General features: G+C 39.3%; 1 protein-coding gene across 1 annotated transcript in view; it reads right to left on the reverse strand.

Moving 5' to 3' along the window:
* Positions 1–14,678, reverse strand: part of MAP3K20 (mitogen-activated protein kinase kinase kinase 20) — a gene marked incomplete at its 5' end in the record, with an annotated part of 211,727 nt that overhangs the window by 57,632 nt on the left and 139,417 nt on the right. Inside the window, 3 exons of the mRNA XM_082260669.1 lie at positions 1,926–2,065; positions 2,159–2,189; positions 6,028–6,072. Coding sequence (XP_082116795.1) covers positions 1,926–2,065; positions 2,159–2,189; positions 6,028–6,072 — 216 coding nt within the window. The remainder of the gene's footprint in view (positions 1–1,925; positions 2,066–2,158; positions 2,190–6,027; positions 6,073–14,678) is intronic.

Consider the following 14,678-nt stretch of genomic DNA (forward strand, 5'->3'; position numbering starts at 1 on the left):
CCCTCCAGAAACGTCATCCCTCCACAGTGATACTCAACCTCCTCCTAGGCATTCGAGGATTTCAATAAATATGTTTTACTCCCATACTTTTATTTTGTGAGCGTATAGTTATTTTTATTTTTTTTTTTCCTGCTAGGGCACAGAAGGTTTTGGAAGAACTTACCAGACCCTGTTCTCTATAAGGTTGACAACCACTGTTCTAGAGTGTGTCACTGAGCCAACACCACCCAACCAAAGGAGCTGAGGGGTGTATTGCAGAAGTCCTTATGATATTTCAGCGGACAACCCCTTTAATATCAATTTTGCTAATCATATCAATGTTTGCAGATGATGAAATTTTACCATCCAACAACCATAGTATTATTGAATAGAATGAAATCATAATTTGATAGACATCAGATATTATATGGATTTTATGCGTATTCTTCTTAGGAGATACAGTATAATGTGCCAATGCTCCTGCTGTACAATATGGCATAGGAATGTCAGGTATCAACTGATTGTTATTCTCTGATTTCTCCATTATAGCCAAAGTTTGAAAATTGTATGAAACTTAACTTGTGTAGTTCAAAAAACAGACTCACAGATTGTGTGTTGTAGAATTGCATTGCATACCAGACAAGTATTTTTAAGATCTTCTGCTAATGAAGTTTAACAGGATTTACAGATGCATCTCATAAAATTAGAATATCCTCAAAAAGTTAATCTATTTCAGTAATTCAATTCAGAAAGCGAAACTCATATATTTTATATAGAGTGATATTTATTCAAGCATTACTTTCTTTTAATTCTGATGATTATGGCTTACAGCTAGTGAAAACACAAAATTCAGTATTTCAGAAAATTAGAATATTACATAAGACCAAAAAAGAGTACCGTGATAACCATGCCATCATCCCCATAGAGCTATAGAACAAAACAAAAATAAAGGACCAAGAGAGGTCCCAGAAAGCAGGACTATATCGGCATTTGAATGGTTGTAGGTATACAGACGCAACACCACTATGTATAAAACATATTCGTTTTATTACAAAAGGATAAAAAACAGATATGATATCATGTGACAACGAAACATACAAAACCTAAAATTAGTACATAGGTCCGTGTGTGTATGATTACTTGAAATCGATAACAAAATACCACACCAACGGATCCCAATGTGTATGCAGACTAATGGTCCCTGGATAGGCCAACGCGTTTCGCAATTAATGCTTCATCAGGGCATTACAAAGACCAAGTAGATGAGGCACTTAGAATAAGACAGGCGGGATGAAGGAACACTTCTTTTGCAGGCGTCGGGAGCCCATATAAGTGGATCAAAAATAGTGGGATGTGTATTATTACATCTTATGAGTAACATGGGCCCCTTGTCAAAAATAGGGCTATTTGTATTATATGAAAAAATGGATATCTCAAGGAAGTAGCTGTTGGTTAGTAGTGACTTGGGTCCCCTGGTTATAGATATAAATATATCATCCACCAAAGACTCTGTTGCCTCTCACTACTGCATCCATGAAGCCATGAGGTCCGTAAAAGGGCAATAGGAACATCCTATTAAATGGATATCCCAGCCATACCGCCCAAAACATGGGTCATGTAAATCCCACCTTGCCGCACAGTGTTTCCAAATGTATGCTGTCTCGCACTGCCTACTCAGTACAGGGTCATCAGACCTCATTATCGTCACAATCCCGTCTACATTAAAGTCTATAGTCTAAATTCTCTAAAATACATAAATACATATTTTTTTTATCCAAAATAATTATTTCAGAAGCACAGGATTACTAGTTGAACCATTATTTGGACAGTAAGTTTCGTAGTAATAATTCTCTCTTACAGTCTGAGACCTCATATACATACAGTATAAATGTTCATTTTGCTAGTGTTCATACATTATTATAGCACACATCTTTTTTGTGGCATACCTTTAGATGAATAATATGTCCTTTGGAGACAATACCCATATCTTTGAGGTCACTTTCCTCCAGAAGGAGCAGTCGCTTTCCTGTAATGTGGTTCTCCTTGAACAGGGTGGCATAAATACTCTGCAATGCAGAGTTGTCATCTGTAACCAAAAGCAAAAATTACACAATTTGCACACAAAATTTTACAACAAAAAAGCAACAAAGAACATTTACAAAACACTGGCAGATCTTACCTGTCTTTACTAACTGTTGCACCCAGAAAAACTGTGAAAAAATATTTCTATTATTTCCGATTCCAAAAATGTACATATAAAAACAGTAAATTCAGCCTGGTCAAGGGCTCTGGTTCAATAGTTTGGTCAGATCTTTAATAGACACTCCAATTTTCTTTGGAAGTGTATAGTTTAAAGTTTATTCTGCTTCATATTTTTTCTATTCCTGTTTTTTTTTCCTTTACCTCGAATTCATTACCATTCTTATGACATTTTTAAATAAATTATTTTTGCTTGCATTACATACCTTATGTTAGACCCAGTGATAAATGACATTAGGTCTCTGTGCTTTTCTATGCAATGAACATAGATAATGGCTGGTGGAATGGGCTGGCAGGGTGCTGTACATCTAAAAATAATCACAGCACCTCTGCCTCATTACTCCTCTCAAGAGCGCTCAGTTCTGAAGTGTGCAGTGAATTGCAGTAAGCAATTTCAATACAAAAGGGGAAACTGTACAAGACTGACGGGAAGGCTGGCTTTAGTGTTAGGTCCATAAATAAAATGAGCTACAGTGGGGATCGAAAGTTTGGGCACCCCAGGTAAAAATTTGTATTAATGTGCATAAAGAAGCCAAGGAAAGATGGAAAAATCTCCAAAAGGCATCAAATTACAGATTAGGCCCCTTCCACACTAGTGCGACTTGTCCTGCGATTTTAGACCACAAAAATTGCATGCCAAGTCAATTTTCCATTAATTTCAATGAGCCCCATTCATATCTGTGCGTTTTGAAGTTGCACCAACTTCAAAGTAGTTCCTGCACTACTTTGGGCCGATTTTAATGCGTTTTGAGGTATATAGCCATAGCCATTGCTTTCAAAATTGCGGCAAAGTCGCATCACAAAATCGCTGTAAAATCGCGTTGCATAAGTGTGAAAGGGGCATTCTTATAATATGTCAACAAAAGTTAGATTTTATTTCCATCATTGACACTTTAAGAATTACAGAAAACAAAAAAATGGCGTCTGCAAAAGTTTGGGCACCCTTCAGAATTTATAGCATGCACGGCCCCCTTTGCAAGGCTGAGACCTGCCAGTGTCATGGCATGTGATGTCAATCTCAAAAGTTTTAAATGCCCAGACTCATCTGACCTTGCCCCAACAATCAGCACCATGAGATCTTCTAAGCAGTTGTCTAGAAAACTGAAACTGAAAATAGTTGACGCTTACAAAGCTGGAGAAGGCTATAAGAAGATAGCAAAGTGTTTTCAGATGTCAATATCCTCTGTTCGGAATGTAATTAGAAATGGCAGTCATCAGGAACAGTGGAAGTTAAAGCAAGATCTGGAAGACCAAGAAAAATATCAGACAGAACAGCTCGCAGGATTGTGAAAAAAACAATTCAAAACCCACATTTGACTGCACAAACCCTCCAGAAAGATCTGGCAGACACTGGAGTTGTGGTACACTATTCCACTGTAAAGAGATACTTGTAGAAATATGGTCTTCATGGAAGAGTCATCAGAAGAAAACCTCTTCTACGTCCTCACCACAAAAATCAGCGTTTGAACTTTGCAAATGAACATATAGACAAGCCTGATGCATTTTGGAAACAAGTTCTGTGGGCCGATGAGGTTAAAATCAAACTTTTTGGCCGGAATGAGCAAAGGTACGTTTGGAGAAGAAAGGGCGCAGAATTTAATGAAAAGAACCTCTGTCCAACTGTTAAGCATGGGGGTGGATCAATCATGCTTTGGGGTTGTATTGCCGCCAGTGGCACAGGGAACATCTCACGAGTAGAAGGAAAAATGGATTCAATAAAATTTCAGCAAATTTTGGATGGTAACTTGATGCCATCTGTGAAAAAGCCAAAGTTAAAGAGAGGATGGCTTCTACAAATAGATAATGATCCTAAACACACCTCAAAATCCACGGGGGATTACATCAAGAGGCGTAAAGTGAAGATTTTGCCATGGCCTTCACAATCTCCTGACCTCAACATAATTGAAAATCTATGGATAGACCTTAAAAGAGCAGTGCGTGACAGACAGCCCAGAAATCTCAAAGAACTGGAAGACTTTTGTAAGGAAGAATGGGCAAAGATACCTCAAACAAGAATTGAAAGACTCTTGGCTGGCTACAAAAAGGGTTTACAAGCTGTGATACTTGCCAAAGGGGACAGTACAAGATATTAACTCTGCATATTAACTCTGCAAACGTTTGCAGACGCCATTTTTTTGTTTTCTGTAATTTTGAAAGTGTAAATGATGGAAATAAAATCTAACTTTTGTTGACATATTATATGGCAATTTGATGCCTTTTGATGATTTTTCCATCTTTCCTTGGCTTCTTTATGTAGATTAATACACATTTTTACTTGGGGTGCCCAAACTTTCGATCACCACTGTATAATCATTCTATAATGAAAATAAAAATATTCAATATTTTCTTTCATTTTCAAATCTGAACTAGAAATGTACTGTCCCTTTATGGTTGGCTAATCTCCAATTGTATTTTTAACACAGGAAACCTAGTACTGCATGACATAGTATTTAAGGTGTAACTACTCTTTATAGTCCCCCAGACTTTAGCTCTCAATCCCAGTCCTACACTAACATGTCCCCTATCCAGTGCCACCCAGCTGACTGTCTAAATCCTCCTGGTAAACAAGCTCTGCACTCCTATTGACTCCAATATCCACCATATCCCAAATTTAAACACAAAAATTAAATCTAATAGAATAACATTATCATTTTTAAATGGTTCAATGGGCATTGGGGACAGACATTTTGTATATGAGATATACTATATATGAGTGCACGTGAGTCCTTCAAAAAGTGGACATTGTTCCTGGAAACATGTTGGATACATGTGCAGAAAAAGAATATGTTTTGGAAATAGGACTTATATCTCTAATAACTTGAACAAGACATTATTTATGGAGGTATGGGGCAATTCATCTGTTATTTGTTAAAGTATACAGTAATTCCAATTGAACCCTTTACCCTCTTAATTTAGAGAGAACATTTATATCATATTTCCAATGTAATGAACCAATAAAAATATGTATTTTAATCACATGTAATTGATATTTATTTTTGTGTAGTTTTCACAACCAATTATCCCCACAAAAACATTTTTTTTGACTAAGGAGAGTTAGTCAGGAGTATGAGCTCTGTATGATTCTAGAGCCCCCAGTAGGGTTGAGTGAGTTTGCAGAGCACATATGCAGGCTTGGGGCAAAGGGGGGGGGGGGGGTTATTAACAGGGACTGTATGGCAATGACAGGGTCGCACAGCCAGTATCTCACTGAAAAAGTAGGCAAACCGCAACCATTTATAAATTTCAATTGTGTATTTAGCTATTTTCCTATTTATTTTAAATTACCCAGACATTAAAGATAAAACAAATATTTGACCTCTTACTTATATTTTTAAGGCCTAAATATTCAAATAAAATGTTTTAGACCAGACATATCCAAAAATTCTAAGGTCCTGATACACCAAATCAAATTCTCATATAATCTGAAAGATGCAAACGTTTCCCATCTGACCTAGGTGCAAATTAGTAGATACATATGAACACCATCCATTAGTTAGGGAGGTTGCAAAATTAACAGTGGATTCCTATTGGTCACTGCTCATTAGGCTGATGCTATGTGCACTGTTGGAGTGCTTGCTTAATATGCACTATATAGATAAATTATTGATTGAGAGTCATTTCTAGGAAACTAATCAGGTACCTTTAGTTCTTTTAACCTTGGGCACCACTATATGAGGCGTGACGGCTGGCCTACCCTGAAATATTATTCACTACAATTTCAGAAGATTAGATACAGTGAACTGACAAATTAATTTAGCCACACCTTGAAATGCTCTATAGAAACCTTACCACGTCTTCTTCTGTCCATGAGCATATATCAAATGAAGGCAGCAGCTGTATGAGAGGAGGAAAACAAGAACATTGTTTTAGGCATCGCTATTTGAGATCTGTCATAGCATTCACAATGCACAAAAAAAGTAAAGTAAAGTTTAACCACTGAGGTCAAGTCCTTCAGAACAGATATTTCAATTATACATTGTTATTACTAAGGTAAATTATGTGCTTACATATCTGCACCACCTTCCAAAATTCCATCCAAGTACTGTCTAAGGCAGCTAAGAGATGTTTATTCTCCCCTCCTTTTGAAAGATTCTCAATATTAGGGAAGAAATAAATATTTTGGCACTCTTGCTGCCAAAGAACAACTCTACCTTTGTTACCTTAGTAGTGGGTAAAGACAAACTTCAAGAGAACATTCCACTTGTGTTTCCAAGAGATAGAAAGAGGTTTAATGTGTGGGTGCCTGTTCAAAATTCCAATCAGTTTACATTTAATCATGCAATTTTTTTGAAGAGTTGTACTTTTGAAGTTGAGTACTGCTCCATTTTTTTGTAGGACCTCATTTTTACTTTTCATTAACTAGACAAAGGAGATATTACATTAGCCATACCATACCACAAGATCTAATCTTGTCCTTGTACCACTGGGGTGCCAACCCATTTGTATATTTACACGTATTGTGATTAATCATGTTTAGTGTTTCACTTCTATTTAGTGTAATGTGCAATTTATTTATATACTGTATATCAGAAATTAAATAATAATCCCAGGCAATACGTGAAATTCTAATACTTTACAGTTGCAACTGTGCTAGAGTAGTTCATTCCATAACTAATGAACATATCTTTCACTGTTACTTGCTGTTGGGCGGGACATGAGATGAGCTTGTGGTCATGTTGTTTCATTAGAAAGGTAGGGGTGACCAGCGCTATGGAGTGAAGACCTTAGACAATAGTGAAGGTGTAAGCTGCCAACAACCAAACCCACAAGGGGTTAGAATGTATGAAAGGAGGTTGTAACGGCGCTACCTTAAAGTGAATAAGTGCTTATTGTATGTGCCAACTTAAAACAAAGTGCCAATAAAAATTGTGTCATAAAAAACCATTTAGTTTAAAAATAAAGTGCACTAGTGATTTGTGGTGTGACCAAGTTAGCTGGTTAATAAACTGGGCCCATAAGGTGCAACTCAGTAAAGTGCAAGTGCTGTGCTGCATATACTAAACGAGTAAGAAATAATGGGTTCCCAATGTGCATTTATTTAGTGATAACAGTTGACAGAAAATAAGTTAAATTCATAAATGAAAAATTGCATAAAACAGTGAACATAAATTCATCCGTGCTGTGCGTGGAGTTTGTAATACCACTTAAGTGAAAAAAAGTGCTAAATTGAATGAGAGAAAGTGATAAATAAAAATGGGGTTGCAATTCTGTTGTACATCCACTAGATGTCGCCCCTAGATATACGACCTGTACTTGAGGAAAAAGATGGTCGGTTTCTTCCGGGGTTCTCCAGTGGGTCAAACCAGGCTTTTAGTACCTCAGGTTAGAAGAAAGAAACCCCATGATGTAATGTATATCTGTAGCGTGGAAGAGAGAGCATAAAGACTCACGTTTGAGGCTGTCTAGGATCAGCGGTGATGGCCGGGAAGCTTCCGCGTTCCACGGCCCAGGCTCCGAAACCGGAAGTGACGTATTGACGTTACGACTCCGCCCTACGCGTTTCGTCATGTGACGTCTGCTGGACGTCACATGTTGTTTCATTTACCTTACCTTTCTGTGAACACTGTATCCTCTGTACCCACTTTAACATTTTGGCTCCTTTCACACTAGCGAACCGTTCAGATCCGCCTGTCAGTTTTTCAGGCGGATCTGAACAGATGCCCCATGCATCTCTATGGGGCATCAGATGTCAGCGGAGACATGTCAGCTGACATCAGATCCGATCCGGTCTGTCAAATCTGGACGGATGGAAACCCTATTATCCATCCGTCCAGAGGATTCGATCGGATGAGAATGGACAGGCGGTCCGTCCCCATCCAATTCCCCATAGAGAACAGCGGGACCTGACAGCTCTGCCTCCGCACACAGCGCGGAGACAGAGCTGCCATTCGCCTGCTCAGCGGGGGATCGGCGGATCAATCCCCCGCTGAGAAAACCGTTGTAGACTCAGTTATTCCAATTCCTGACAGCCCCTCTGTAATAACAAGAAGTACTACACAGTGTGTGTGTGTGTTTTTTTTTTTTTTAAATTCTGCAGCTAAACACCTTTTTTTTTTAAATTGCAGATGTGCAGTCACATGACCGCCCACCGCTTACATTCCCCCAATCTAAGAAATAGTGGGAAGGGCTAAGTTTCCCCTCTGACGTCAGCCGGGCAGTCACGTGACCGTCCATAGCCGATGTGAAAAAAGTTATTTAGCTGCAGAATTTAAAAAAAAAAAAAAAAAAAACACACACACACACTGTGTACTACATCTTATTATCACAGAGGGCTTGGCAGGAATTTGAATCACAAATTTTACTGCTACATGAAAAAATCTGGGGGGGGGGGGAGCAAAGGAGATGGCTCACACACAGACTTCTGAGGTGACAGGCAGGGAAGGAAGGGGAGAGGAAGAGCAGCAGGATGACAGAGGTAGATAAACTGACCACAGTATCATGGATCAGCAGCCATGCTTATCGTGGTTAGCAGACACAGGGGGTCACAGGAACAGGCGTGATCAACCTTGTATATTACAACATAGAAGAGGACAATGTTTAACATGCTTTACCTCTTTAAGTTTAACTTTAAGTTTAGCATGCGTAAGATAATCGTAAGAGAATCCAGCAGGCTGGTTGTACCCAAGCTGGTTGTACTCAATTGACCAACTTGGTACATTCAGCCTGGCCATTACCAATTCGAATCTCTAAGGTTTGAACCATGTATGGCTGGCCTAAGGGTTTGAGACTCTGTTGGGTTTTTTAGTGTCATTTGTGTCCTTCACTGGATAATTCCCCTTACTATCTTGTCAGCACAGAAAGCTATAGGCAACCTTTTGAAGACACCAGGACAAAGACATGCGTTTACTACACTGGGCAGTGGTAGAATCTATCTTTTATTATATGGGCATTAAGCGAGAGGGAGTAAGGGAAAATCTTCCCAGTGGGTTTACTAAGAGATGCACAAACCTGTTATGGTAAGCCTTAAGGCAGCCATAGACGGTTCGAACCAGCTGAGATTCAAACCATTTATAAACAGGCTGAGTGTACCCAAGTTGACGTACAACCAGCCTACCAGAGTTTACATGCGATTATTGCTAGTGGTTGTTATAGCTGCTAGCAATGGGGGAAATCGAGAGAATGTCTTTCATGTAACCAGTGGTTGTAGGAAAGAAATTTGCTCAGTCTATGGCCAGCCTAACTGTATAAAACAAAAATGGTCGGAGCGAAGATTTACATTTTTGGTTGGCCTACATACTTTAAAGATATTGGCAACTATGCTTTGCTGTCCTTGGCCTAACATGCATCTAATGCAGCATTAAGTTTAAACCACTAAGTACATTTATTTTTTATTGGCAAAATTAGCGCAGTCATGATATTTTTCTATGAGAAAGAGGGGAGCCTTTAAGTACAAGGTATGTGGACACCCCCAGTTATGCAGAATACAAGTACTATAAAAAAAAAAAAAAAAAAGAAATTGTAAAACCCACAAGTGTGCTTTTCACTGCTATTATTGCTTCATGCAAGTTTTTCAAAATAGCAAATATAATTGTTAAGAAGTTCAATGAAAAGAATAGCGTGTTATAACACAGGTCTACACATCAAACCAAAAAAGAGGCACAACTGAAGAAGAAAGACAGACATAAGGATTTCTTTCCAAATGAGTGACAGCTGGGTGATATGCTGTGAGGTCTGAGCTTATTGCCAGTTGAATGAGTCTTTCCAGACTTGTCTCTGCCTTGTGTAATACCATGCCAAGATATACAGTGCCTTGCAAAAGTATTCGGTCCCCTTGAACTTTTCGACCTTTTGCCACATTTCAGGCTTCAAACATAAAGATATAAAACTGTAATTTTTTGTGAAGAATCAACAAGTGGGACACAATCATGAAGTGGAACGAAATTTATTGGATATTTCAAACTTTTTTAACAAATAAAAAACTGAAAAATTGGGCGTACAAAATTATTCAGCCCTCTTAGGTTAATACTTTGTAGCGCCACCTTTTGCTGCGATTACAGCTGTAAGTCGCTTGGGGTATGTCTCTATCAGTTTTGCACATCAAGAGACTGAAATTTTTGCCCATTCCTTCTTGCAAAACAGCTTGAGCTCAGTGAGGTTGGATGGAGAGCGTTTGTGAACAGCAGTTTTCAGTTCTTTCCACAGATTCTCGATTGGATTCAGGTCAGGACTTTGACTTGGCCATTCTAACACCTGGATATGTTTATTTGTGAACCATTCCATTGTAGATTTTGCTTTGTGTTTTGGATCATTGTCTTGTTGAAAGACAAATCTCCGTCCCAGTCTCAGGTCTTTTGCAGACTCCATCAGGTTTTCTTCCAGAATGGTCCTGTATTTGGCTCCATCCATCTTCCCATCAATTTTAACCATCTTCCCTGTCCCTGCTGAAGAAAATCAGGCCCAAACCATGATGCTGCCACCACCATGTTTGACAGTGGGGATGGTGTATTCAGGGTGATGAGCTGTGTTGCTTTTACGCCAAACATAACGTTTTGCATTGTTGCCAAAAAGTTAGATTTTGGTTTCATCTGACCAGACCACCTTCTTCCACATGTTTGGTGTGTCTCCCAGGTGGCTTGTGGCAAACTTTAAACGACACTTTTTATGGATATCTTTAAGAAATGGCTTTCTTCTTGCCACTCTTCCATAAAGGCCAGATTTGTGCAGTATACGACTGATTGTTGTCCTATGGACAGAGTCTCCCACCTCAGCTGTAGATCTCTGCAGTTCATCCAGAGTGATCATGGGCCTCTTGGCTGCATCTCTGATCAGTCTTCTCCTTGTATGAGCTGAAAGTTTAGAGGGACGGCCAGGTCTTCGTAGATTTGTAGTGGTCTGATACTCCTTCCATTTCAATATTATCGCTTGCACAGTGCTCCTTGGGATGTTTAAAGCTTGGGAAATCTTTTTGTATCCAAATCCAGCTTTAAACTTCTCCACAACAGTATCTCGGACCTGCCTGGTGTGTTCCTTGTTCTTCATGATGCTCTCTGCGCTTTAAACGGACATCTGAGACTATCACAGTGCAGGTGCATTTATACGGAGACTTGATTACACACAGGTGGATTCTATTCATCATCATTAGTCATTTAGGACAACATTGGATCATTCAGAGATCCTCACTGAACTTCTGGAGAGAGTTTGCTACACTGAAAGTAAAGGGGCTGAATAATTTTGCACGCCCAATTTTTCAGTTTTTTATTTGTTAAAGTTTGAAATATCCAATACATTTCGTTCCACTTCATGGTTATGTCCCACTTGTTGTTGATTCTTCACAAAAAATTACAGTTTTATATCTTTATGTTTGAAGCCTGAAATGTGGCAAAAGGTCGAAAAGTTCAAGGGGGCCGAATACTTTCGCAAGGCACTGTAGTGTACATGACAATATAGTGAAAGTATTGGGACGCCTGCCTTTACACGTACATGAACTTTACTGGCATCCCAGTCTTCAGAGTTCAATATTGAGTTGGCCCACCCTTTACAGCTATGACAGCTTCAACTCTTCTGGGAAGGCTGTCCACAAGGTTTAGGAGTGTGTCTATGGGAATGTTTGACCATTCTTCCAGAAGCGCACTTGTGAGGTCAGGCATGGACGTTGGAGAGAAGGCCTGTCTCGCAGTCTTTGCTCTAATTCATCCCAAAGGTGTTCTGTCAGTTAAGTTCCAGTTATTAGTTAAGGCCAGTTAAGTTCCTCCACCCTAAACCCGCTCATCTATGTCTTTATGGACCTTGCTTTGTGCACTGGTATTCAGTCATATTGGAACAGGAAGAGGCCATCTCCAAACTGTTCCCACAAAGTTGGGAGCATGAAATTGTCCAAAATGTCTTGGTATGCTGATGCCTTAAGAGTTCCCTTCACTGAAAACTAAGGGGCCAAGCCCAACCCCTGAAAAACAACCATGCAGCATAATCCCTCCCTCCACCAAATGATTTGGACCAGTGCACAAAGCAAGGTCCATAAAGACATGGATGATCGAGTTTGGAGTAGAGGAACTTGACTGGCATGCAGATTCCTGACGTCGACCCCATAGAACACCTTTGGGATAAATAAGAGCAGAGACTTTGAGCCAGGCCTTCTCGTCCACATCAGTGCCTGACCTCATATATGCGCTTCTGGAAGAATGGTGAAACATTCCCACAGGTACACTCCTAAACCTTGTGGACAGCCTTCCCAGAAGAGTTGAAGCTGTTAAGGGTGGGCCAATTCAATACTGAACCCTACGGACTAAGACTGGGATACTATTAGAAACATAGAATGTGTCGGCAGATAAGAACCATTTGGCCCATCTAGTCTGCCCAATATATCTGAATCCTATGAATAGTCCCTGGCCCTGACTTATATGAAGGATAGCCTTATGCCTATCCCATGCATGCTTAAACTCCTTCACTGTATTTGCAGCTACCACTTCTGCAAAAGTTCATGTGCGTGTAAAGGCAGGTGTCTCAATATTTTTGACAATATAGAGTATATCATGAGGACTAAATCTAAACATACACATAAATAGTTCTCTCGTTCAGCTCAAGGAGATGAACAAGAAAGTCCATAGATTCCCCCATCTATGATAAACCGGAAATTGGCCACAATTAAAGCAGTGTATAGCCAGCTTAAGAGCTTGGAATGTGGTAAAAATGGAACGCCATGTGAAAAGTTTTCTAGCTGGAGGCCTAATTACAAAACAAATGTGCAGAAATACACATTTTTGTTTATTACTTTTTTTTTTATCTGGGGTTTTAAGGAGCAAAAGTGGAAGAAAAAAGAGAGATGTGAATTCTCTAGCAAAGGAAAGACAAGGCCAAGTTCACTGTTGAAATACATTATTCTCCCTTGTCCTGATGTCTTCGCCTGGGGGGGGTTAGCGCTTATCTACATGTGCCTGAACCACTAAGGTCCTCTGTTATTCCCAATAATTGCTTTTTACTATGATTATCCAATTATGCATTCAGAAAAATAAAACACAGAATTGTGATCGCTGTCATTCCTATCAGCAGTGATAGATTTCCATTAAGTGGCGGTTAAAAATATATGTACGGTGCATTTTTGCATGGCATAAGTAGATGCATATGCTAAAAGCCGCGTGTTCAAAGTCCGTATCACGTCCCTGTTGCCACTCACTTCTAATTGCATGTAGATATCTAATAGCAAGAAATGTAACACTGAGGTCACATTTATCGGTTCTAATGGTTATCATTAAGCTAATATTATTTTTACTGTGGCCATCGAGGCCGATTTAATGGAAATTGAGGCTTCATGAAAATGTCCTACTACGTATCAAGGAGTGGGGGGTTGACAAAAAAAAGGAGCTCAACAATAAAAAGATGACATGTTTAAAAAGAACTCTAGCAAGTGTCAATGCACCCCATAGAAAAAAAAAGTCTTCAAATTAAATTATATAGGAATACTAGTCCTTTTCCATCCGAAATCTTTGCTATTTTGGGTCCACAATTGTGAAAGTCATTTTTTTTTTTTACTAGAGACAAGTCAAGGTTTTTTTTTTTTTTTTTTTCTGTGATTTCAGCTGCTTTCCCTACAGAATGCAGTTGCAGAGAAAATATTCCTCCCTTATAAAGCCAGTGACCAGTCTCAATCAGCAGCCGCAACAGATAATGTAATCTTCCTGCTGAAACGGCTGACATTCAAGCCGTGGCTGGCCCTGCAAGCACTGCCTGTCTCGCCCAAATTAATTTAAAAATTGACTGAGCCAGGTGGGAAATTTCCATCCAAAGAGGGACTGCATCCTATCACAAGCAGTCGCTGTTTGACCCCACCATTGTATATATGCAACCGCAGGTACCATGGCTTCCTGAGTAAAATAGGCGGCAGAGGAGATTCCTCCTTGAGCAACGTATGTCAGCTTATAGTGTTTCCTAATGAGTAGGTCTAAGTTATTGTTGACTGTTCGAGCCTGAAAACATAGCGAGTTAAGGATCACAATCCCAGCAAACATCTATGGAAAATTCAGAAATGGAAGGGGTTACCAATAATGCCTGTGCATGGCCGAAATCTTAAAAAGAAATTAAACCATATACATCAGTTGCTTTCGCTGATCTAAACCCAATCACTAAAATTTCATATAAGTCCTAAAATGGTAATGTAATTCCAAATATATTTTTAATCTGTTTAAATATGCACTCATTAAATAATACCTGATAACCTGAGTCACAGGAGCGCACAACGAACTGCACTCCTGTGATCCATAGCAGAAGTACAGCCAAAATACCTTTGCCTGTACTTCTTAAGATTTTAATTTTTATTAAACATATGGCTTCTCTTGTGGTCTTTTGATACTTTGAAACGGAACCAACAGTACCCCCTGGAAGTATATATTGCCATACCCATAACGATTTGGAGGATACCTAATAAGCGATAGTAATCCTTTGAAGTCTTGGTTGTCTGGATGGTGTACCCGCATGGTGGTGGGAAGAGAACATCACAAGTTTGGAGT

This window comes from Pelophylax lessonae (genome assembly GCF_965119305.1).
Source record: "Pelophylax lessonae genome assembly, chromosome: 6".
Classification (NCBI taxonomy): Eukaryota; Metazoa; Chordata; class Amphibia; order Anura; family Ranidae; genus Pelophylax; species Pelophylax lessonae.